This window comes from Ascaphus truei, chromosome 4 (genome assembly GCF_040206685.1).
Source record: "Ascaphus truei isolate aAscTru1 chromosome 4, aAscTru1.hap1, whole genome shotgun sequence".
Lineage (NCBI taxonomy): Eukaryota > Metazoa > Chordata > Amphibia > Anura > Ascaphidae > Ascaphus > Ascaphus truei.
In genome coordinates, this window is record NC_134486.1 from 17,948,332 (window position 1) to 17,975,820 (window position 27,489).

The 27,489-nt window shown below is 49.1% G+C and overlaps 1 protein-coding gene across 8 annotated transcripts in view; it reads left to right on the forward strand.

The window, feature by feature from the left end:
* DAAM2 (dishevelled associated activator of morphogenesis 2) overlaps positions 1–27,489 on the forward strand; it is a 398,259-nt gene that overhangs the window by 180,380 nt on the left and 190,390 nt on the right. For 6 of the 8 annotated variants that reach the window (XM_075595377.1, XM_075595378.1, XM_075595376.1 and 3 more), the window contains one exon: positions 11,883–11,984. In XM_075595377.1, the coding sequence (XP_075451492.1) occupies positions 11,883–11,984 (102 nt within the window). The remainder of the gene's footprint in view (positions 1–11,882; positions 11,985–27,489) is intronic. The other 2 variants (XM_075595384.1, XM_075595382.1) reach the window with 1 other exon arrangement.

The following is a 27,489-nucleotide window of genomic DNA, read 5'->3' on the forward strand; positions in this document are numbered from 1 at the left end:
ATCAGCATAAGCCGACAGGACTACCCGCATGCTGGGCTCCCGCAGCACCAGCCCGGTGAGCCTCCTCCTCAGTAGGCAGAGGAAGGGCTCGATGGCCAGCGCGTATAGTTGCCCAGACAGGGGACACCCCTGACGTACTCCCCGACCAAACACAAAAGGTGCCGTCAGGGACCAATTAATTTTTACCAGACACTCTGCAGAGGCGTACAGCATCCGGAGAAAGCCCACAAATTGTGGGCCAAAGCCAAACTGCATGAGGTAACGGTGATCCACCCTGTCAAACGCCTTCTCCTGATCTAGGGACAGGAGGGCGAGTGACAGACCAGTCCTCTGCTCTTGGTGTAGCAGGTCCCGGACCAGAAAATTTTTATCATGAATGCTCCGGCCCGGGACAGTATAGGACTGGTCGGGGTGAATCACCTCTGCCAGCACGGACTTGAGCCTCAGCGAGAGCGCTTTGGCTACGATTTTATAATCCGTGCTGAGCAGTGAGACCGGTCGCCAGTTAGAGAGCTGGCGGAGATCCCCTTTCTTCGGCAGCAGAGACAGTATTGCCCGCCGACATGAAAGGGGCATCTCACCAGTCTCCAGGGTTTCAGCCAGGACCTCGGTGAAATCAGGTCCCAGCATCTCCCAAAAAAAACGGAAGAACTCCACAGTCAGCCCGTCTAGCCCCGGCGCTTTTCCTTGGGACATGAGATTAAGAGCTTCAGATAGCTCGGCCAGAGTCAAAGGTAACTCAAGCCGCTCTCTTCCACCCTCGCCGACCGTGGGAAGCCCCTCCCATAAGACCCTGCACGCATCCGGCTGGATGGACTCCGGAGAGAAAAGGTCTACGTAAAACCTCCGGGTTCTGTCCCGGATGCTCTCCGGGTCAGTCAGAGGGGTACCGTCCTCTGCTAACAAGCAGGTGATATGTTTACAGTTTCCCCTCTTTTTCTCCAGCGCGTAGAAGAGGCGCGACCCGCGACCCTCTTCCCGAAGGAAGTGGATGCGGGATCGCACATACGCCCCCCGAGCTCTCCGATCTTCCAAGTCCCGGAGAGCGCACTTCCTCTCCACATACGCACACTGCAGGAATTGGTCTCCTGCCACAGACAGCCGCCTCTCGAGATCGAGCACCTCTTCCCTAAGGGTCTCGATCTCAGCATCGCGCCGCCTTCTGGCACCTTTAGTGTGCTCTTGACAAACGAAGCACAGATGAACCTTGCCCACGTCCCACCACTGCTCTAACGTGTCAAAGTCTGGCCTGCAACCTCTCCAGGCCATCCAAAAGTCTCGGACCGACGTCGCAAACCCCTTGTCCTCCAACAACGTATTGTTGAAATGCCAATAGGCGGCCGAGGGCGCTGCTGGTATTAGCGCCACCATCACGGACACACAATTGTGGTCCGAAAAAGGCGCTAGCCTAATGGTACTGGACTGAGCTCGTGACAGGCTGTGGCTGGATATGTACAGCCTATCGATCCGGGACCAGGATATCCGTCCACCTCTAAACACTAACATAGGTGAACTCAGTGGATACCCCGGGATGTTGTTCTCGCCAGACGTCTACCATGGAGTAGCGGGTGATGACCTCCCGCAAGGTCGACGCAGAACTCGGGTGTGGCTCCGGACCATTCCGGTCCCTCAGAGCCTCGAGGGTGCAGTTAAAATCACCCCCGAGCACCACGTGTTCGTCCGCGTCGACTGTCTCCAGGTATTCGGACAATCTGACGAAGAACTGCCTTCTCAGGGGGCCGGTGGCAGTAGCATGCCACGGGTGTTCGCATCACCTGTGGGAGGGCACTCACCAACCGCGGGAGGGCCCTCACCATCTGCGGGAGGGCCCCCACCATCTGCGGGAGGGCTCTCACCACCCGCGGGAGGGCCCTCACCATCCGCGGGAGGGCCCTCACTTCCGCGGGAGGGCCCTCACCATCCACTAGAGGGCCCTCACCATCCGCTAGAGGGCCCTCACCATCTGCGGGAGGGCACTCACCAACCGTGGGAGGGCACTCACTAGCAAGGACCTCAAAGGGAGGGTCTATCCCAGCATTCACTCCCAATAAAGTGCCTGCCCAAAACTCCGCACTAAGAGGGTTCAGGTCAGACAACTCCCAGATGTAATCAGAAGTGCTCACCAAAACACCCTCCAAACCCCCACCCACGGGGATCAGCCCTAACCCATCTCCTTCCTCTGGTGACGCAAACCGGGGCCTTTTATCCCTACACTGGCGGCACACTTTATTAGAGTGCGGCCAGTTCCGCAAGCCGGGAGATTTCCCGGCTTGCTAGTGGCATCCCCTCGGCGTGGTCACGCGTCATCGGGTGCCTGCGCCCCCTGCACGCTTGTCCAGGGCTCCCCGAGGGAGCCCTGGCGTCCCGCGATGTGGGGGACGGCGGCAGGGGGTTCCGGGGGACCCGGCGGACCCGGAGAGGAGAGGGGGAAGCCCCGATCGGCGGGCCTCTCCTCCGAGGCTTCAGCGCGCGCCCGGGACATCCCGGCGCGCGCCAGGTTACTGTCGCGGCCGAGACCGGGCAAATGCTCAAATAAACTCGGCCGCGACAGTATGTGCGTCACCCGAAGGTGGTACAACCAGAAGGGGATCCCGGTCGACCCCCGGGTCCCCGAAGACAGGTATCTTTTTTGTGTCCGGTGGGGTAAATTCACCGAAACACAAGTCTCCAGGGGATGCTCTCCAACCCAGAGGGGCTTTGGGAGGCTCCCCAACGTCTATTCCTAGGGGTAAGGTCTCTTGCTGTTGAGCACTTTGGCCTTCCACCCCAGAGATGTCGGGTACCTCCTCTTGCATTCCCTCCAGATCTTCGAGGGGGGGGGGCTGTTCATTTATGGGATCCGGCTCACACTGATTAATCCCAACCAGTGGGCCGGATGGAGCCACCTCGTGCGGAACTGATGTTGCGTTCCCTTTAGGAGACATCCGCGGGTGAACGTAATCCGGTTCACCTTTCTCGACCTCCTCAAACACCCTCTTGTTTTTATTTTTAAATTTGCTCTTCCTGGGGATTGATTCCCCAGGAGAGGGTGCCGCTGCCTCTCCAGCAGGAGCTTCCTCCTGCTCCCCCGCACCCTGTACGGTGCTTACATTGGGGGTAAGCTGTTCTTGGGGGGGGACAGCGACAACAGAGGGTGACTGTTGTGGGGTGGCTTTTACATTCTCTCTCTGATCTTTAGGGAGAGGTGCAGATGTCACCGCCCGAGATGGGGCAGCGACATCTTCTGCGGTCCCTGGGGGGACCTGGGCCCTCGAGGGCTTTACCTTCTCCCTCTGTTCTTTTGGGAGAGGTGCAAATGTCACCACCCGAGATGGGGCAGCGACATCTCCTACGGTCCCAGGGGGGACCTGGGCTCTCGAGGGCCCCGCTGTGGTAGGCACAGCAGTACCGGGTGTCTTGGCAGAGGGAGGGGCGGGTGCAGGAGCTGAGGTGGGATTCCTGTTCACTTTGGGGCAACTCCTACGAGTGTGCCCAAGCTCCTTGCACAGATAACACCTAACCCCCTCCGTGCCATAGAAAAAAGTATATTGAATGCCCTTGTAGGGCACCCTGAAGGAACCCTCCACAGATTCTGTGCTCCCCGGCAGCAGCAATTTTACCTGCCGCCTAAATCAGAGCACATGCCTCAGCGCCCTATCCCTGCAGCCCAAAGGCAATTTTGTTATAGGAGACTTAATGTCTCCCAGGGTTTGCAGGTGTGGCCTCATGAGGCCGTCTGGGATGAAGGGGGGCACATTTGAAAGAATGACCTTTGTGCCTAACCCATCCATGGGTTTTATAGGGATGTAGATCCCCCCTACATTGATGCCTTTCTGCACCAGGGTGTGGATGGCAGCCAGCGTACGGAGGAAGAAAATGCCCCTCCCATACATCTTGCTGGCCGCCACCACAGCAGAGGGACCCACAATGTCTGCCACAGCCCTTACATAGATCTCCATGTTAAGGCCAGGTGACATTGGGCATCTCACCCCAAGCTTCCTGCTCTCACCGGGCGTGGCCCCAGCATTGTTGTTGCTGGGGTCGACGCCTGCAGCTGTTATCTGCGCCCATGTTTGAACTGGGGCCGCAGGGGCCACGCTGCTAACAGGCGCTGGGGGAGGCATGGCCAGGGCACTGGAAGGACCAGGCCTAGGGCTGTGACTAAGAGTGTTGCTCCTAGGGGCCACAGTTTTTGGTGTCCTGTATCCGGGTGTGGTCCCCGTTGCAACACTACTCCTACCTCTCTTAGGCATGATACTAATAAGCCTTTTAGTCAGGGGAGGAGGTAGTGTTTAGAGAGAAAGGTGCAAAGAGGAACTGTCCTTTTAAGAACCAATTAACCTCTCTGCAAAGGGAGGGGAAAAAAAAGACAGCTTTTAAAACCTGCTGTAGTTTTAAATCTTTTCCCCCTTATTAGTTACTCTCTCTCTGTTGTAATAGGCAACATCACAATTTTTAACACGTCTTTAAAGAAAAGACACAGAGCTCTTAATTGCAGGTGAGAAAAGAGGAATCAGGCTTAAGAAATAAAGTGAAAATAGAAGTAAAACAACCAGGGGTGTGGGAGGGGAGAGGGGTTGAAAGCTACAGTACCAGCCAGCCAAAATGCAGCTTTTGCTGGGTTGAAAAACACTGCAGTCCCTGGATGCAAAACCAAAAACGGTTTTTAAACCCCAAAAACAATCTTTAAACCTCTACAAAACACACAGTCCCCCACAGTTTCACTCCAAAATATAACAATAGGAAATCAAGTGAAATTGGAAGTAAAACAGCCAGTTAAACAACCAGGGGTGGGGAAGGAGAGAGGGGTTGAAGGCTGCAGTTTCCAGCCAGCCAAAGTGCAGCTTGTGCTGGGTTGAAAAACCACTGCAGTCCCTGGGTGAAAAACCAAAACGGTTTTTAAACCCCAAAAACAACCTCTAAACCTCTACAAAACACACAGTCCCCCACAGTTTCACTCCAAAATATAACAAATGAAAAGAAGAATACAACCTGGTTCCACAATGCCTGGGAACTCTGTACATACACTTCTGAGGGAAGCAGCAGCAAGTGATAGCGCTGAGGTGAGGGATGCAGCAGCAGGTGATAGTGCTGAGGTGAGGGATGCAGCAGCAGGTGATAGTGCTGAGGTGAGGGATGCAGCAGCAGGTGATAGTGCTGAGGTGAGGGACGCAGCAGTAGGTGATAGTGCTGAGGTGAGGGACGCAGCAGCAGGTGATAGTGCTGAGGTGGGGGAAGCAGATGAACAGTATGTGTTGTTTTAAATGTTGGAATGACCTAATTTCTCAATTTTACATAGTGTGGCGATTTTCACTTCTCATTCGCCACACCTGTGGCTACATTGAAAAATTGGTTGCCCACCACTCTCATAGAGGTTTAAAACCCCTCTGTGATGCAGGCGAATGGGAAGCTGCAACCGATGGTGGTGTGCCTTCCTTTTGGCCTGCGTGATGTGGGAGATTTAATAATCCATTTTGTTTGCCCTGCGGGAGGACTGTACAAGCAGCAGCTTCCCCGGGGAGCTGTATCTCGGGAAGTATACAAGAAGACGTAGGACACAGGGGAATTTAAGGCTGTGTAACGTGGCAGGACAAATCTCTCAGGAAACATACATGCTTAAAGTGCACACAAAGCTAACGGGTGACACTACCAATGGGTTTCTTGAACCCATTTTTTATCTCCTTTTTGGTAGTAATTTTGTCATTATTATGCTTTGTTTTTGTATACCTTCTCCCCCCCGTTCCCTCCCCCTTTTTGCCCATGGCGTGTTACTGTGAGTAAAAAGCCTGATACATTGTCGCAGACACACCATGAAAATAACGTAATGTGTCGATTTTGCTCAGAATTTCCCTTACACATCACCTCCATATTCCTGATAAAAAACACTAATGTTGCTGCAGTCTAATGTGTAGACTGCTGTGTATGGTCATATACTTTAGCTCAACACTCGCAACAACAGAGACCACATGTGTTTAACAAGTGCCAGAGTCAAAGGACGCTGGAATAAATGTCACGTCCATGTTGTGTTACGATAATGCCACACAGTAACTGGGTGGTTTCCCAAAGCGTTGCTGTTTTGTGTTATTGCCCAAGATCTGAGAAGAGGATTACAGTTGTATTAACTTTTTTTTAGCGATGTGATGACAAGTTTATGCTTTAACAGCCTTGGACTGGTAAACCTAGGAATGTGGGGAGCCTGCCAGATCCCCACATACAGTACACTCTGCAGATCCGCCACCAGCTATAGGATGACAGGAGGTGCTGTGGGGTAGCTGTGTATTCTTTTCTGCTGACATTTGTAGAGAAGAATAAAAATGACCCTTTTGGTAATAATACAAATAGCAATACTTTATTATTTACTGCAAGAAAATAATAAGTGGTGTTTACTAGACACACTTGTGGGACCTTTTGTACTTTTGTCCATGTTGACTTGCTCAAGGAGTTGGCAATGGGCTTTCTGCAAGTTCCAAGGACAGAGCACGCCTGATACTCCCTTTCTGCTAACATGAAGCCCTCAGAATGAAAGTTACAGTGCTGTAAATCAGCAGAGCTGCCTGCTTTTTGAACAGTGTTGACACATTTGACATATGGGTCTATAAATGTATAGCACTGTGTTATAAATCATAAAAAGCTCTTGTTCACATTGCAGCGTTCTACTGGCCTATATTTTCCCACTTGTACCGATACCGCTTTCATCGGTGCACAGAAACTATTGTATAGAGATAGTACAGCGTGATATTACACACGCCTAGTGGTGACATGTGGATTATTAGAGTGGTTGTAAAAATACACTGAGAGACGTGGGGCCAAACCGAGTAGGAATAATAGCCCAAAGGATAGCACCCAAATTATCACAGAGAAATTCCATACAGGGCCTTTTAAATAGTTTTTTGTACTTTTCTTAATCTCTGTTGCATAACTCGGCCATTGTCACTAGCTTTGTTGGAAACCTCATTCTGCCGAAGCTGCCGTTCCACTTCCTCTTACCGCGTTGTATTTTACCGTTTGCCTTTAATTCCAGTTTAGATCTCACCACCCATTTATTTGTAAAAAACCTCCCGATTGCTTTCTATTCTGTATACGGCACACATTGTATTAGAAATAGGAACATTTCCCCTTTTATTAAGTAAAATAAAACTCGTTATACTCTTTCAAGAACCACAGTATGTCAGAAGACAGGACATCTCTACATCAGCAAGCAAACTGCTGGGTGGCTGGCTTCTTCTTGTCTCCTAAACTCTCTTTCACTCCCTCGTTCCTCTATCCCGCGCCCATTGAAAAGCTTCCTGACCTCAGACAACATTCCTGGGCTTATTTTTAGACCTGGAATCCCACTCTGGGCTTTCTAACCGTATGTAACATGGGTAAAGCTCTGGTTTCGCTTGTCTGCCCCTTACGTTTGGAAATCCACCTTTAAACATTTCCACGTGTTGGTTCCCTCAGCCGCAGCTAACTCTTGGAAAACATTTTTTTCCAAAATGCTTCCCCTCACTAGGTTGGCAATGACTGACCTGCCCCTTGATTTTGTTTGGGTTCGTTATGTAGTCTTCTGCTGCAGGGGTCTCTAAGGGCCATTAAGTTTGTCAGCAGCTGCTACCTGACTCAGTACTCAATTTAGCCTACTGTTTGCACCAGTTTACAGTGCTTTCCCAGTGAGCCATTCATGGCTTGTATTAAAGCGGCTTTGTTCCTTGCGCACATACTATGACATCACACTAGCGACGCACAGGCAGAGCGAGCAGTGGGGTTAGTCAGTGAGGGATTGCAATGTTAGCTGGGATTTACATTTATTATGGATCGCTCGTTCTAAGACAGTAACAGTGGGGCGGACAGTATATACAAAGCACTAATCAGTATGCCTGCTGATAAGGCCGCGAGGGTAACCAGCTGCAATGGTCCTCTGACTTCTTTTAGCGGTGGGGGATCGTCTTGCAGAGCTCTGGCTGACCGCCCAAGTATACTTGTGCTTCGAGCTCCTGATGCTGCAGTAGTCTCATTTGTAATCATCTCTAAACAGGCAGATCCAGATGTATGGCCCAGCAAAACCTACAAGGACTTGTCTTAACCAGGCGTTTCCAGGCATATTACTAAGTTTACAACTAGTTAAGGTTATTATCATTCTGGCAAACAAATGTACATGGGTTTCAATGTTACTACCTCATAGAGGAGGGATCCACATAACAAATATCTGCCACAGTTACTAATAGGAAAAAAGGGGGTCGGAGGGATATATGCTCAACCTCCAGTGGGTAGATAGAGGGGTGCACTGGGGGAAATGGTTAAACATATACGAGGATTACTGCACCTGGAGATCTCTGCTAAGAGGGAGAGTAGGCAGGGAAGGGCGCCCACTTATCTGCACTCGCACATCTGTCGGTAGTTGGGGAAATACCATTATATCCTGTTCACATCTAGTTTCTGTTCCATTAGACCAGGGGTCTCAAACTCAGTCCTCAAGGGCCACCAGCAGGCCGGCTTTTATGGATATCCCTGCTTCAGCACATGTGGCTCAATCTGTGGCTCAGTCTTGGACTTTGACTGAGCCACAGATTGAGCCACCTGTGCTGAAGCAGGGAAATCCAGAAAAGTTGGCCTGCTGGTGGCCCTTGAGGACTGCGTTTGAGACCTCTGCATTAGCCTATAAAGGTATTTCCCTCCCTACTGACGGATGTGCAAGGGCAGATAATAGGGGGCTTGTCCTGCCTACTCTCCCTCTTAGGGCCGTTCTATCCTGCCGGGGCGTGCTACGCCGTGCGCACACATGGCAGTTATAGATGGCTGAGGTCAGCCAGCCAGCCCTTCTATACGAGGGCCGCACGCGCGCACGGCAGGGAGCGGGGAGCCGACAGACTGCGGCAAAGACGGTGGGAAGGATGATTTTGCGCCGCTACCGGCGCTCCAATGTGTGTGTGTGTGTGTGTGTGTGTGTGTGTGTGTGTGTGTGTGTGTGTGTGTGTGTGTGTGTGTGTGTGTGTGTGTGTGTGTGTGTGTATGTCAATGATTGCACAAATACAAAATAAAAATATTTATTAAACTTTTTTTTTCTTTAAAAAATCTTATTTAGGACGTTCTTCACTCACACAAACCATGCACACACACATATACTCACACACACATACACATGCACACACATATACTCACACACACATACACATGCACACACATATACTCACACACACATACACATGCACACACATATACTCACACACACATACACATGCACACACATATACTCACTCACACAAACCATGCACACACATATACTCACACACACATACACATGCACACACATATACTCACACACACATACACATGCACACACATATACTCACACACACATACACATGCACACACATATACTCACTCACACAAACCATGCACACACATATACTCACTCACACAAACCATGCACACACATATACTCACACACACATACACATGCACACACATATACTCACACACACATACACATGCACACACATATACTCACTCACACAAACCATGCACACACATATACTCACTCACACAAACCATGCACACACATATACTCACACACACATACACATGCACACACATATACTCACACACACATACACATGCACACACATATACTCACACACACATACACATGCACACACATATACTCACTCACACATACACATGCACACACATATACTCACTCACACAAACCATGCACACACATATACTCACACACACATACACATGCACACACACATATACTCACACACACATACACATGCACACACATATACTCACACACACATACACATGCACACACATATACTCACACACACATACACATGCACACACATATACTCACTCACACAAACCATGCACACACATATACTCACTCACACAAACCATGCACACACATATACTCACACACACATACACATGCACACACATATACTCACACACACATACACATGCACACACATATACTCACTCACACAAACCATGCACACACATATACTCACTCACACAAACCATGCACACACATATACTCACACACACATACACATGCACACACATATACTCACACACACATACACATGCACACACATATACTCACACACACATACACATGCACACACATATACTCACTCACACATACACATGCACACACATATACTCACTCACACAAACCATGCACACACATATACTCACACACACATACACATGCACACACACATATACTCACTCACACAAACCATGCACACACATATACTCACACACACATACACATGCACACACATATACTCACTCACACAAACCATGCACACACATATACTCACACACACATACACATGCACACACATATACTCACTCACACAAACCATGCACACACATATACTCACACACACATACACATGCACACACATATACTCACTCACACAAACCATGCACACACATATACTCACACACACATACACATGCACACACATACTCACTCACACAAACCATGCACACACATATACTCACACACACATACACATGCACACACATATACTCACTCACACAAACCATGCACACACATATACTCACACACACATACACATGCACACACATATACTCACTCACACAAACCATGCACACACATATACTCACGAACACATACACATGCACACACATACTCACTCACACAAACCATGCACACACATATACTCACACACACATACACATGCACACACATATACTCACTCACACAAACCATGCACACACATATACTCACACACACATACACATGCACACACATACTCACTCACACAAACCATGCACACACATATACTCACACACACATACACATGCACACACATATACTCACTCACACAAACCATGCACACACATATACTCACACACACATACACATGCACACACATATACTCACTCACACAAACCATGCACACACATATACTCACACACACATACACATGCACAAACATATACTCACTCACACAAACCATGCACACACATATACTCACACACACATACACATGCACACACATATACTCACTCACACAAACCATGCACACACATATACTCACACACACATACACATGCACACACATATACTCACTCACACAAACCATGCACACACATATACTCACACACACATACACATGCACACACATATACACACACACACAAAATGTAATTGAATTGTAGTTTTTGTAAACTCTGTTTTATAACATAATACTGGCCACTGTAGGGCTGAGCCCCTGAGAAACCAGTGCTTAACACGCACGTCATCTTTCTCATGTACTGGGAAGCTTTTCCATAACACCATATTAAACATCACATTCTCAACAAACGTACAAAATAGTGCCGATGGTGTTACGTGGCTGAGTGATTCCACTTTATTACAAATCCACTATAAGCTGCAAAGTGGGAATAAGGCTTTAAAGGAGCAATGCCACTCTGCCCCCCCCCCCCCCCTCCTTTTTTACATGTGCAGGAAGCAGACGGTCCCAGAGCTGAACCGTGTTCATTTAACCCCGATGGCCTCCTGGTTTCCGAGATACTTATAGGACCAGGTGCCACCTGTACTTATCGGAGGTTTAACGCCTCTTTATCATAGATAACCTCCATTTTGTTTCCCCGGGAGTGGACAGTACTGGCGGCACCTTGCCCAGTAAGTGTCTCAGGAACTAGGAGGTCCCCGGAGCTGAAATTAACAGGGTCCAGCTCCGGAGACCCCTGCTTCCTATACAAGGAGTAGAGGGAACCGTCCCTTTAAGGGACTTTGAGATAGGAAACTCTGCTGGTCACTGACCTTACCCCGAGGCTAAACCGCAGCCTGTGTATCCCAGATCTGTCGGCTCGCGGAGACTTAACAAAGGCGTTTATATTGAGCACTGACTGTTCTCTATCTCTACATCTAGGACGAGTTGGACCTCACAGACAAGAACAGAGAGGCCATGTTTGCGCTGCCTCCGGAGAAGAAATGGCAGATCTACTGCAGCAAGAAGAAGGTACAGTGCAAGGTGCTTCATCCACACTATTCCTATCCCACGCAGTGACCGCTGTGTGCCGGGCCCGGCCGCACGGCCAGGAAAGGGATCGCTCTGCTTACTCCTGGAATCTAAACTGCTGATTGTGGATCTAATATGAATTGTGTTATTATACAGTATCTACCGTATGTCACCTGTTCACTGCTAAAAGAATGAGTTCATACCGTACGCACGCGCCTACTGAGGGTTAACCTGGGCTCTGCTGGCCACTTATAGCCAGGTGGTGGATACTGGGCACCAGTTTGACTTTCCCAGTTGAATGTAGATAGCGAGATAAGAGAAGGAGCTGCGGCGCTTCATATGTGGGCGATGTCCCGTTAATATTAAACCCTTTGCTGCGGGAAAGGCAGGCAATCCGTTGCAAAGCGCGGCCTCCCTCGCTGGCGGCCGGCACTGCATATCCAAGCTGCGATCATTGATCAGGAATATCCGATCAGTAATGTGCTGACAGTCACAAGACCCTTATAGAGTGAATGTCTCCTCGTTGAACATGTTTCTCCCTAGTAGAGTAATGAGTATGACCCTGCTACTGATGCTGAATGTAGCCTGGGGGATCGTAGAGACAAATTGCAGCATGAATAAACCCGGAATGGATAAGGAGGATACTGCTGTTAATGTATATAATGCAGATTAAAGGAGCAATCCCAGCATATCCTACACGGGTTTATTTTTATTTTTTTAATAAATCAGCTCTGTAGTATTAGATAATACTTACTACATTTTTATTTTATTTTAAAACTCACCTCTTAATTCCATTTTTATTGAGGTTTAATATGGAGGGCGTCCTTTGATTTCTATAGCAGGTTTTAGCCCACCTCCCCAGCTGTGCAAGATCTTTGCAACACTTGCTGTTGGTAATCATTTGTTGCCAATGCTCCCAGCAGTTTGAGCTTCAAACTGTAACAATAGATCATGTTGCCTTGGTAATACAAGGACACATTGTAGCGGCCGAGTTACTCTGACTGAAGGATTGATTTTGACACTGGAAGGCGGACATTTAGTGAACCCTGGGAAGCGGGATCTTTGATCGATCACGGGAGAACCGATCGATCGGCAGCTTAGGTAATTAGTTTTCAATAAAGGTAATCAAAGACTGCATATATTAAAACAAAAACAAACAAAAAATAGATGTCTTTGTAACTGAAGCTGCTTGGATTGCATCTATAAGTTGCTGTGCAAAGATCACATCTCTTCGCCTATTCCCGATGAAGGACCCTGAGAGGTCGGACAGCTTGTAACATACAGTATCAACTACTTGTTTGCCTTATTAAAAAGAAAACTTGGAGCTTGATTTATTGATAAATCACACTGATAGTGGGTATTTCATGCAATACACTACGTGGAGCAAGTGGCCATTAAGGGTCAGTGGCATCAGTTTTATTAAGTGTATTTTATTTGCATATATTTCCTGGTTATACAGCAGCAGGTAACTAGGTTGTATAGGTTACATAAACCACAAGACTCCCCCTTCATCTATACCAGGCCTGCCCAACTCATAAAGTGAGAAGGGCCGAACTGCTCCAAGGAAAAAAAAATTGGGCCACACGGGTTAAATCATCATCATCAGTGTTCGACAAATCACCCAAAAATCTACTCGCCCAACCAAAAAATCTACTCGCCACCTAGTCCCGCCCCCAACCCCGCCCCTAACCCCGCTTTAAAATAAAATATATAAATAAAATACATTTAATAAATTCCTAGCCAGAACAACATTCGTTTTTGACATAAATGAATTTATTGTATTACATTATACTACAATTAGTCCTTGTTACGTGTGTGTGTGTGTGTGTGTGTGTAAATGTCGGATCTAGAAATAAAAGCCAGGTGTGAATGACTAGTTTCCTGAACCCCTTAACCAGTGTCTGGATGCCCCCGCTTCATAATATCTAAAGCAGCAATCCCGCCTGGGATCTTACCTGATCCGCAGTCCCTCAATGTCCAGGTACCTCATTCCCGCAATGTTTTACATTGGAGGGGGGGTGTTCCCTACCTGTCTTCTGGGTTAGGGGGGGTTCCGATGTCTTCCGTGTGAAGCTTGAGTCAGATCTGGAAGCAAGCAGTATAGGTTATTGCGGTGTAGTATAGGGCTGTTAAGATATAAAGGGTAAATAAGAGATCCAGAGTGTGAGAGAGAGAGACACAGAGAGAGAGACACAGAGAGAGAGACACAGAGAGAGAGACACAGAGAGAGACACACAGAGAGAGAGAGAGACAGAGAGAGAGAGAGACAGAGAGAGAGAGAGAGAGAGAGAGAGAGAGAGACAGAGAGAGACAGAGAGAGACAGCGAGAGACAGACAGAAAGAGACAGAGAGAGACAGAGAGAGGGAGGGGTAGAGAGAGAGACACACACACACAGAGAGAGACACACACACAGAGAGACACACACACACAGAGAGAGACACACACACACACACAGAGAGAGACACACACACACGGAGAGAGAGAGACACACAGAGAGAGAGAGAGAGAGAGAGAGAGAGAGAGAGAGATGAGACACACAGAGAAAGAGAGACACAGAACGAGAGAGAATGAGAGAGACACAGAGAGAAAGAGAGAGGGTGAGGGCGACAGGGAGAGGGTGACACAGGGAGAGGGAGACAGGGAAAGGGTGAGGGTGACACAGGGAGAGGGCGACAGGGAAAGGGTGAGGTGACACCGGGAGAGGGTGACACCGGGAGAGGGTGACACACACAAACACTCACAGACTCAAACACACACAGACACACAAACACACACAAACACACACAGACACACAAACACACACAAACACTCACTCACACAAACACTCACTCACACAAACACTCACTCACACAAACACTCACTCACACAAACACTCACTCACACAAACACTCACTCACACAAACACTCACTCACACAAACACTCACTCACACAAACACTCACTCACACAAACACTCACTCACAGACACACACACTCACAGACACATACACTCACAGACACATACACTCATAGACACATACACTCACAGACACATACACTCACAGACACATACACTCACAGACACATACACTCACAGACACATACACTCACAGACACATACACTCACAGACACATACACTCACACACACACAGATACACAGATACACACACACAGAAACTCACACAGACACTCACACAGACACTCACACAGACACACACACACACCCACTCACACACACACCCACTCACAGACACAAACACACACACAGACACACACAGACACACACACAGACACACACTCACACCCACTCACAGACACACAAATACACACACTCACACCCACCCACACTCAGACACACACTCACACCCACCCACAGACATTCATTGGAAGGGAGGGGGCCTACCTGTTCCTCCAGGGCCTGCTTGTCCTCCACATGCTGCTCCACATGCCAGGGGATTGGGCAGGAGTTGCGGTAGGATCGGGGGGGCCAGCGGGAGGATGGGGGGGCCAGCGGGAGGATCGGGGGTCAGCGCGGGGATGGGGGGGCCAGCAGGAGGATCGGGGGCCAGCGGGAGGATGGGGGGGGCAGCGCGGGGATGGGGGGGCCAGCACGAGGATCGGGGGGCCAGCGGGAGGATGGGGGGGGGTCAGCGCGAGGATGGGGGGGCTAGCGGGAGGATCGGGGACCAGCGGGGGGACTGCCGGACAGGCGCACGGCCACCAACCTCCCCGATGGGAAACGTGGCAAGCCGCGCGTGCGCCCAGGCTGCAGCCAGGAGGGGGGTCAGGCAGCCATGCTGGGAACAGCCGCACAGCCACACCAACCTCCCCGATGGGAAACGTGGCCGGGAACATTGCCAAAGGAGCGTGGGACGGAGGGGAAGCACCTACCTGGTCTTCCAGCCCTGGGCAGCAGCAGCCACGGGGACCCCCCCGCCCAGCCTACATCCGGGGACCCCGGGATCCCCCCTCCCAGCCTACATCCGGGGACCCCGGGATCCCCCCTCCCAGCCTACATCCGGGGACCCCCCCTCCCAGCTTACATTCCACCCCGGGCAGCAAGCTGGCATCGGGTGCAGGAGGAGGGGCTGACCCAGAGCTGCCAGCCGGCCCTCTTCCTCCCGTCAGGCCAATCAGGGAGGCAGATTACTTATTTATTTTAAAAAAAAGAAATTGGCGCGAACGGGGGAAATTTGAGCGGGAGCGGGGGAAATTTAAAAAAAAAAACACGTGTGCTGCTTGGGCCAATATTTACACGCCCGGGGGTTAAATCCACCCGCCCCGGGCGAGTAAATGTATAGGATTGTCGAACACTACTGATCATCATCATCATCATCATCATCATCATCTCTCCTCCAGCACCTTTCATCATCATCATCCTCATATCTCCCCCAGAACCCCTCACTATCAATCTTTACGATACTCCCCATCTATCTCTCATACCCCCATCTCTCCCCCTCACCCACACAATACCCCCCTCCACATAAAACACACAATACCCCCCTCCACATCAAACACACAATACCCCCCTCCACATCAAACATACAATACCCCCCTCCACATCCCCCCAGCCCATTCCATGTCAGCATCCCCCCCCACAAGTCAGCATCCCCCCATGTCTCTCTTCCCTCAATATGAAACTCTCTCCCCCTCCCCTTAATAACACTCTCTCCCCCTCCCCTCAATATGACCTCCCCCTCTCCTCAATATGACTCTCCCCCTCCCCTCAATATGACACTCTTTCCCCCTCCCCTCAATATGACACTCTCTCCCCCCCCTGCAACTCACATCACTCTCTCCCCCCCTGCAACTCACATCAGTATCTCCCCCCCCTGCACCTCACATCACTCTCTCCCCCCCTGCACCTCACATCACTCTCTCCCCCCCCCTGCACCTCACATCACTCTCTCCCCCCCCTGCACCTCACATCACTCTCTCCCCCCCCTGCACCACACATCACTCTCTCCCCCCCTGCACCTCACATCACTCCCCCCCCTGCCCCTCACATGTCAGCAGCCCACCCACCCCTCACATGTCAGCAGCCCACCCACCCCTCACATGTCAGCAGCCCACCCCCCCCTCACATGTCAGCAGCCCACCCCCCCTCACATGTCAGCAGCCCGCCCCCCCTCACATGTCAGCAGCCCACCCCCCCTCACATGCCAGCAGCCCACCCCCCCCCTCACATGCCAGCAGCCCACCCCTCCTCACATGCCAGCAGCCCACCCCCCCTCACATGCCAGCAGCCCACCCCCCCCTCACATGCCAGCAGCCCACCCCCCTCACATGCCAGCAGCCCACCCCCCCTCACATGCCAGCAGCCCACCCCCCCCTCACATGCCAGCAGCCCACCCCCCCTCTCACATGCCAGCAGCCCACCCCCCCTCACATGCCAGCAGCCCACCCCCCCTCACATGCCAGCAGCCCACCCCCCCTCACATGCCAGCAGCCCACCCCCCCCTCACATGCCAGCAGCCCACCCCACCTCACATGCCAAAGCCCACCCCCCCTCACATGCCAGCAGCCCAACCCCCTCTCACATGTCAGCAGCCCACCCCCCCACCAGCCCGTTTTTCACACCCACCCCCTCCCACCAGATCGTTTTTCACCCCCCCCCCACCAGCCCGTTTTTCACCCCCCCCCCCAGCCCGTTTTTCACACCCACCCACCCCCCCCCACCAGCCCGTTTTTCACACCCACCCCCCCCCCCACCAGCCCGTTTTTCACAGCCAGCCCGTTTTTCACACCCCCCCCCACCAGCCCGTTTTTCACAACCACCCCCCCCCCACCAGCCCGTTTTTCACAACCACCCCACCCCCCCCACCAGCCCGTTTTTCACAACCCGGGGGCTGAGAGGGAGAGGGAGGGGGCTGGGAGGGAGAGGGAGGGGGCTAGGAGGGATGAATCACCGCCATTTTTTAAAACTTTTTTTTTTTTTTTTTATTTATTAACTGGGGCCCGGCCAGAGTCATCGCGGGCCGCACAGAGAGGCCAGACGGACCGCATGTTGCGCAGGCCTGATCTATACAGTATATTTCTCTTTGCTTCAAAGGACAAGTCGGAGAAGTGCTGACACTATTTAACCGCAGCGCCTATTGTATTGCGCATAACTTTAAAAAATAATTTAACTGTATATTACTGTACAATGTGTGATGTATTGCGATGGGTCGAAATTCAATTCGCAGGTTTTTTTTTTTTTGTTTTTTTTTAAACATTTTTGGAAAAATGCTAAAATTTTAACACATTTTGAATATTCAAATATTTTTCCATTTTCTAACCTTTAAGAATATTCTCCAGCTCTCAATTTTTTTGGCCAAATTTGTAAATATTCCCCATTTTTCTTTTTTACATTGTTTTTACAAATTTCTGAATATTCTACAATTTTCATTTTTTTTTAATATTTGATAAAGTTGTCGTTTTTTTTATTCCAAACGACGAGTTTTCAAAGTATTTAAAAGCGCGAGAAAATGCCTTATTCGAGGCTAATATAAATGCAGGGAAATAATTCGCTTAATGTGCCAACATGATACAGAATGTTATATTCAGGCGCACGGATTCATGTTATAATTCACTGAAAAGCAGCAACAAAAAGCCAGATGCACAATGAAGTTACAGTACCTCAGGGCACATAATGCAATGTTATCAAAATCAGCAACGAATATTATGTTCCCAGAGGTTAACGCAAATCCACAGAGCTACATTTATGAAAAAACAGCGGCCCTTAGTGATCTCATTAGGACAAGCTTAATGCTCGGGACATACGTGAAAATGAGAGGTAACTCTCAATGTATTACTTCCTGGTAACACATTTGTGAAGTTAGCAGTACACCTGTCTGACCCAAAGGTGGCGATAGCTCCATCCAGACCTTGAAAAGAGAGAGGGAGAGAGTCAGCCAGGGTCTGTTATGTTAGAACACAGCACTCAACACTGAGTTAGTGAGCTTTGAAGATACTCGTTAGCACTTAACGAGGTGTTAGCTTAAGTTAGGGCCTCGATAAGTAAATAATGGAGCTTTGTGGCTCTGCCCCTAAGTACCTGATTGTCATAGCCATATACAAGCTAGCAGACATTGTTTGCTTAGTAATCAGTGCTTCTTTTATAATACAAGTCTATGAATCCAGGCAATTTTGAAGCAAAACGGACTCAAAGTGAAACATTTCATATTGCAGCTCTTAAGATTAATGTGTAATATGTATTTTGCTCCAATGAAGAATAACTGCGCCAGCACGCGTCTGTATAGTAACCTTCCATTTTCGGGAATGTCTGCCAAACAGAGGAGGGATTTATGGAGCTAGCCCAGAGTTACATTTGCATATTGGCGCAGATCTACGTATTAAAAAAATGTGCGCCTTGCGTTACTTGACGTTTTTCTGCGTTGGTTTTCTCCGTCAACTTAAAAGTGGCGTAAGTCTTTTTTTAGCGCAAAAGACTAGTACAGCACGGCCCAAACTCTACAGCAGCAGTATTACAATTACACATATCTGACAGAAGAAATGCAAAACGCGTCAGTGCAGATCATTTGTTTGATACATACACCCCATAGTTTGGAGTGTGAATAGGAGGAATTTTGGAAGAGTTTTGTTTTGTACATACTGTATTTTAATGGGCTATATAAAAAACAGAAGTCTGAAGTGGTGTATGTTTTCCTTATTAATAATCTGACAGGTGTAAAACCTGAGGCTGCTGTAGCAGAAAAAGTTGCAAAGCATTGGCACATATACGCCTTCATGTTCAGTGCCAGATTTCCCATTAGGACCTATAGGCCCGGGCCTAAGGTGGCAGAATTTGGAGGCAGCATAAGGGCTTGCCAGCACTTGCATGCGTGATCGTCGCTTTCCACTTCTGTGCATGCGTGATCGGCGCTTATCACTTATGCGCATGCGCGGTCGGCAAGCACAAGTTGCCAAGCGCTGTACGCGCCTGCACAGGAGCAGCAAGCTCCAATCGCGCATTGCGCAGGCCGGCAACTTGACGTCACACGACGAGGGCGGCATCAGCTAAGTGCCGAAGGGCGCCATTTTTTAAAATCCGCCAATGACCATGTTTAAAGTTGCAATCCCACATACACTTTTTGTTTTGTATCTAGTAAAAAAAAAAAAAATTAACGGGGGCTCCCCCAGAGCTAAAAATAGTGAGGTTCAGCTACGATGAACCCCCCCATTTGCAATTCTGTAAAACAATAATGGGTGAGGTTGCTGCTTTAGACTGCAGCTGGCGTGCCCCCCCATTTGACTGTTCTGCTCGTGTGTAGCCTTCCCAAATCATGGAGATATATAAAGGAAGAGCAAGCCATGCTTTTCCTTTCTGTCCTGACAAGAAGCCTTCATGTGCTGCCCTGACAATAGCCACCATCAGACTGTTCCAGGCTCCCAGCCAAATGAAGAGGCTGATTACTGGGCTCTGTGATTCCTGCCAGTGATACAGCCCGAACACGACACACTAATGCTTCTCCATCGGTTACATTGCTTCCTGCTATCAGCGCCTGGGTTTGATGCACTGCAGACTGGGCTCATTATTCTAGGTACTCAAGGACACACAGTGGTTCCGTAACAAGAATCTACAGAGTACGAAAGGAAAAAGGGAGCGCCTCACCACTAATAGTGTAGGATATAAATGAAAGTGTATTGATGTCGGATGAACGTACACGGAACTGCTTATCCAGATGGATTCCTGGCAACGCAATAGTCTATGTCAAATGCACAATTATATTTGCATTTCTGTACGTGAATTCATTACCTCCCACATTGTGAATACAATTTTATTTACATATTGCACTATGAGTGGTTGTGTGCTCTTTTTTTCCTTTCATATCTATATATATAAAACTGAAATGTTTGTCTGTGGTGTTTTTGCATTTTCTGATTGGTTGGCCCCTCTTGCTGGCGTGCTCTCCCATTGGCTGAGGGGTGGGGTTTGCGGGGCAGGGTGACGTCGCACACAGACCAGATACCATCCTCCTCACTCGGCGACAAGCTACATCCAGACCAGGGGGTGGGTGGAAGGAGCACTGGGGATGGGGGGGAAGGAGCGCCGGGAACGGGGGAGTAGAAGGAGCGCCGGGGACGGGGTGGTGGAAGGAGCACCGGGATGGGGGGAGCGAGCGCCTGGGGCAGGGTGGGATGCAGGGGGGGGGAGTGGTGTGAGGTGCAGGGTGGAAGAGTGATGAGGGGTGCAGGGGGGGAGAGTGATGAGAGGTGCAGGGGTGCAGAGTGATGTGGGGTGCAGGGGGGGAGAGTGATTTGGGGTGCAGGGGGGAAGAGTGATGTGGGGTGCAGGGGGGAGAGTGATGCGCTGTTCAGGGGGGAGAGTAATGTGGGTGCAGGGGGGAGTGTGATGTGGGGTGCAGAGTGATGTGGGGTGCAGGGGGGTAGAGTGATGTGGGGTGCAGGGGGGAGAGTGATGCGCGGTTCAGGGGGGAGTGTGATGTGAGTGCAGGGGGGGAGTGTGATGTGGGTGCAGGGGGGGAGTGTGATGTGGGGTGCAGGGAGGGAGAGTGATGTGGGGTGCAGTGGAGAGAGTGATGTGGGGTGCAGGGGGGGAGATTGATGTGTGGTGTAGGGGGGGAGAGTGATGTGAGGTGCAGGTGTGGGAGAGTGATGTGTGGCGCTGTAAAGGGGGGGAACGGAGCTGGGAATGGGGGGAACGGAGCTGGGAATGGGGGGGGAATGGAGCTGGGGAGGGGAGCGGAGAGAGAGGGGGAGCGGGAAAATTAAATCCCGGGCAACGCCGGGTATATCAGCTAGTATATATATATTTGTAATTTTCTTTAATTATTGTAAACATTTCAACATTGCCAATAGTTCAGAATGACATATATATAATGGAAGTAGCATGCGTACAATAGGATCCCCATTCCGTAATAGCTTCACAGTACCACTTTCAATCCACCAATGTAAGGGTAGGCGGGTGTTATCACTTGCTCAGACCCAGGAACACTGAAATATGTCACTTCCTCCCATCTCCTTTCCCCCTCGTGCTCCACTCCCCTCACTCAGCCTTCCTCTCACTTAACCCAACACTTTCCACTCAGTGCCGGCTGGGATTTGCGGGGCTCGACTCTTACTTTCTCCGGCGGCATCATCTGGCGGCATCTCTTCTCCTTCCGGCATCTCCCCCCGGCATGGTCCCGTCACTGTAGCTCCGCAACGTAAAAATGGTGGCGCGTTGCCACGGCAACGGGGCGTCATGTGACTTCCATGACCACAGGACGGACGCACTGGGGTGCTGCGTTGCCATGACAACGTGATGCCACATGGCGCTGCGATGTCCCATTGTCATGAAAACGTGGCGCTTTTTGACGTCGCAGAGCCATAAAGACTGGACCAGGAAGGGGTGATGCCGGGACAAGAAGGTAAGAGAGTTAAAAGAGGCTCTGCACTCACCCCACAATCAGTTTAATTGTCTTGGGTGAGAGCGCTGGGCTGCTATAAACGCAGGTCTTGGTGCACAGGCACCGATGGCACCGCCATCACGCCGGTCCTGTTTCCACTTCTCCAACCACATCTGATCTATAATTTATTTCCCCTTAAAACGTATATATCTTTTTGGCCTGGCTACTGGTCATTCGGCACCGCACTCATGCCGCCATTGCGCTTATGGCTCCTGGGCTTCCTGGTGTGAAGTATTGTTAACTCGTGGTGCACACCTACAATATCAGTGGTAGCAATATGCACATGAGTACCCAGTGCCACCACTGCTTATGTGTCATTTTGCATGATACAAGTTGATTGAATGTTTACATCTTCCCTATCACCATAAAGCCAGTGTGGCGTATCCCAGCCAGCAAAGCTAAGGAAACAAGGGAGTCGCTGTAAGCTCTTCATTCTCAGCATGAAGTTATTTCTCGTCTAAGTATTTTTCATGCTCTTCATCCAAAGGCCTTTTCATCTTTTCCTCCTGGAGGGGGGGGGGGGGGGGGTGTCCCAGTCACTGCGATGTTTACCCCTTAACAATCTGGCAGCACAGGGGTTAAAAAAGCAAAACAACCCCCAAGATTAGTTTCAGTTTTATTTATCAACATGTCTAGGTTTGCTGTAATTGATTTGGGGTGTACAGTATATCATTTCCCTGGGGTATGTTATTTCAGAAGGTCTAATCTCATTAAAGGAGCAATTCAGGCTTTTTATTATTACTATTCTGTAACATTGGATTGAAGCAGGGGGCTCTCCTGAGCTGAACCAGATTAACTTCAGCTCTGGGGGACCCCCTGCTCCCAGAGATACAGACCTCCAAAGGGTGTGTTGGTATTGTGGCAACGTTAAGGCTCCCGCTTCACGTGGACCAATGGGAAGCCGAACCTGATGATGTCACGGCTTCTTATTGGCCCGCAAGGCGTGGGAGCTTTGAAACTCCGCCATGACGGGAACACGGCTGGGGCAGCGGCGCCCGGCACCCCCTACGGAGGTAAGTATCTCTGAAAGCAGAGGCTCTCTGGAGCTGAACCCCGTTAATTTCGGCTCCAATGTTAAAAAAAGACAATAAATCGCTAGTTTGGATTGCTGCTTTAAGTCCATTCTTGGAGAACGCACAATTGACTAAAAGTTCCCTGAGATGTTGCATTTTATCCCTCCCTGTTGTTGCCTAATGCAGGGGGGCGCGGGGCACAAGATTTGTTTTGAGTGGGGGGGCTTTGGTTGCAGAGGCCCCGCGCTCTCCCCCAAGGCATTTAAATGAAACGCCGGGGAACCTCGCGAGGCCTCCGCAACTTCCCTTACCGTGACTCTGTCGGCTCGGGCGACGCAGCAGGAAATACCGCCGCGGCATCACATGAACCCGCGGCGTCATTCGACACTTCAGACTAGGTAAGGGCGGGCGCGAGCAGTGGGGGAGAGCAGGCAGGGGGGCGCAGGGCAAAAAGTTCGCGCACCCCTGGCCTAATGTATAAACTAGCAAACATACAGTATTTCCCCTTTGTTGTTAGACGTGGGTGACATACAGGGAGTTCTGTTTTTGTTGCCCCGTGCTCTGCGCTCCGCGCTCTGCGTGTATTTGTGTCTCTGCTAAGGATCATCCTCTGGCCATATGATGAGCAGCAAAAAGAACAGATAGAAGGACTTGGAAGGTAGAATACTGTGTGCTCTGCGTCCCGCTGGATTCCAGACACACATTCAGTAGCCTCAGTATGACCCCCCGCACGGCTCTGAGTGGAAAACAAGCCGGGGGATGTATTATTTACCTACAAAGCAAACATAATGCACCATATTGGTAAGCAGCTCTCTGCTGCAATGCCTCTAGGCATGAAGGCTTTGGGACATCATCAGGATAGTATTGATTTACACTTGTTTAATGAAGATAAGATCGCATTGACAGTTCTGTATGTGCTTAGTTACAGAATGCTGAGCAATCAGGGTGCAACATTTCAGCTAATTACTGTATACTCACTGTGGGCGTTATTTGTTTGAAAGTCCCAACTGCAGAACTAAACCAGTGCAAAAAAACAGCACCATATTTAACCAAAAATACCATTGAAAAGATCAATCTAAGCAATATCCTACGTGTGTGTGTTTTTTTTTTAAATAAATTAGTTCTGTAGTATGAGAAAATACTTGTAGCATTTTAAACATAACATTTTTAATGTATTATAATGTAACGAGCATTTTTTGTTTCTATAGTAACTATTTACAAAGTCACTGTTTGATTAAATCTGGTGCAATTCTGTTCCACTGGTTGTGTTCCAATTTTGCAGTTGGAGGACTTCTAAAAAAATAACCCCCTCCGTGTGAGCTTGGGCAAGTAGCCTTAGGCCCCGGACATGTTTGCTGCGTGCTGGCGGAAGCGTGCTGACGCGCGCTCCCGCTCAGCACTGAGCCCCTACAGCCGCAATTAGAGCGGCTTTAGTAGGGGCTCACCTGCGCTTCCGCGTGCTTGCGGAAGCGCAGGTCTTGGGGGAATTTAAAATTCCCCCGCTTGCCGGCGAGACAGGCCGGTCACGTGAGCGGTTCGCCCAATGAGGGCGAACCAGCTCCGTGACGTCACTGGCCCGCCCCCGGCCAGTGACGCACCCGCCCCCGGACCGCCCCCGGACCGCCCCCTGACGGCTGCTGAGAGCGCTTGCGGTAAGCAACCGCAAGGCCAGGGAAAGCACCCGCTTTCCCTGCGCCTCAGCGCGCCTCAGCACGCCAGCAGGGACCGTGGACTCGGCCTTATGTGTCTATGTTTCAGACACCAGAAATGAGCTTGTTATTGTTCCGGAGTTCACTAGTAATACTACACACATATAAAGTAGCAGTAACTGATGCTGACACGCATGCGCATTTTGCATGTGCAGCATTTACATAGCGCTTTTGCAATAGAATTAAAGGAACTTATGGTAACTTTCTGCTTCCATTAAACCGTTTCATTAATACAAATCTCATAAACTTCTTCCAAATGTGCTGCGTACATTATAAAAATGGGGTCAATATACTACCGGCCACCATTATAAAAAAATCGTTTCCATTATAAAAAGTAATTACATCAAGCAGCAATGATTTATTCAGTCCAAATGAGCAACATAGTGTCAAGTTGTGATAAAGGGTAGGAAAATGCACATTTGTCACGCCCTTAAAGCAGCGGTCCAGGCTGCCGTTTTTATTTTTTCCCTTTAATATGTGCATCAATACAACCCACACAATGATTAGTAATTCGCTAAGTTGCCGATTGATCCGTTTCCCTGTGATCGATCGGCGAAGATTCGGCTCGGGGGTTCACTAAATGGCCGTCAGTGCAGCAGAAGAGGACCAAAGATGCAAAGTTCTGTGGGGAAGATCATGTGACCAGGCAGTCACTATATACAATTGGTGCACTGCTAGAGAGAGGGCAGGGCTCAAAAAGGGGCGTGCCAGAGCCTGTTTCAAAATAGGAAGGGGATGTGACTTTGTAAATGGTTGCTAAAGAAACCAAAAAATGGTTGTTACATTATAAAAAATTTTTTTTTAAATACTACAAGTATTTTCTCTTAGTACAGAACTGATTTATTAAAAAAAACCACACACTCACACACACATGTAGGATATTGCTTGGTCTGTAGCTTTAAGAGAATTTTGCGGATTTCACTCTTTATGGTTTGAAGAAAAAGTTTGCTGCAATTCAAACATTCCCAGCAATGAGGGGTTAAACGCTGGAAGCCAATGGGCAGTGAGAGCATGTCCGGGGAACTGTGATGGGGCGTCACTTTAGATATTCAATCAAACTTAATGATGGAACTGCTTTTTTACCACTTTTAAAAGCGAAATAGCATATTTTTTAACAATTTTGGCTGTTTCACTACAAATTTCATTGATATTTTTTGGATTAAAAAAAAAAAAACTGTATTGTTTTACATTTTGTTCATTAACTTTGCAAATCTAGATCCAGAATCTGAGCTGTAAAAAGCACCAAGCACAAAAGCTGTAAAATGTACAATACAGAGTGTTGTGCTGGGATTAGCTCTGTGATAATACTGCACTGAGAAAAGAATGCAGAAGGAATCCAGAACCGAGTGATCCAATCGTTTTAGGAAAATCATCTTTAAGAGTTCCCATTAGACTGTAAACTCTTCAGGGGAGAGATTACACTCCAAATCTGTATTTGTGGGTTTGATTAATTTAGTTTGTTATATTTTCTTGCATTTTAATATTTGTTTTGTAAGGCTGTACATAAATATATACTGTATATAGTGTATACAGTACATACTTGTCTTTTTCAACATATGTTTACTGTGCCAGGTGGTTTCAAGTATTTTTACCAGAGAACATTTGCTATATTGACACATTGAACATTGAAGTTTTTATGCCCCTTTTTTGCCAAAAGATGCAACAAAAACCCTGTTTTTTTTAAACACATTAGGCAATGCGAAGGGAGAGATTTCACAAAGACATCTCATTTCACAAAGTCTGAAAACGCTCCATCCTCCTTACGCTGGCAGAATTCTGTCCTGCCGGGGCTCTCAATTCCGCTCCTCCAGCTGCGGGATTCCTAGCTTCAGCACTTGTGGCTCAATTTTCGACTGAGCCACTGATTGAGCCACCTGTGCTGAAGCTGGGATATCCTTAAAACCTGACCTGTGTCTTGAGGGCGGGAGTTGAGAACCAGTGCTACACTGTGTCGGTGCCTTGTTAATAACGGATCTCTCAGTGCTTGCTCCGGTGGTTCTTCCTTTTCATTACTTTGGCTCCTATTGACCTGTGTAGTCTCTTCCCCGTGCCGGAGAAATGACCAGCTCCATTGAAAAGAATGCGAGTTAGGGAAGTGCTTTCAGAGAATACTGAATAAGGGCCCTACGTGGTCAGCCAGCTCACTTGCAGACGTTTGGTCACCGATAACCACTTCTGTTCCCTAGAAGTACGGTGCGAGGACTGTGTGATTGCAGGCTTCTATCAGTCTTTTCTAAGAACGTAACATATAAAACAATCCTTCCTGATGCTTTCTATCAGGAGCACATTGTGTGTTTCCGTAGGCGAAAGTCCCTTACAGGAAAGGGTTCTCGTATACTAATTAACCGCTTGCCCTGCCCCTGACTGTAACAATCCAACATTTCCAAGTCGCTTCAATTCACCATCGGAATGGACACGGACGCA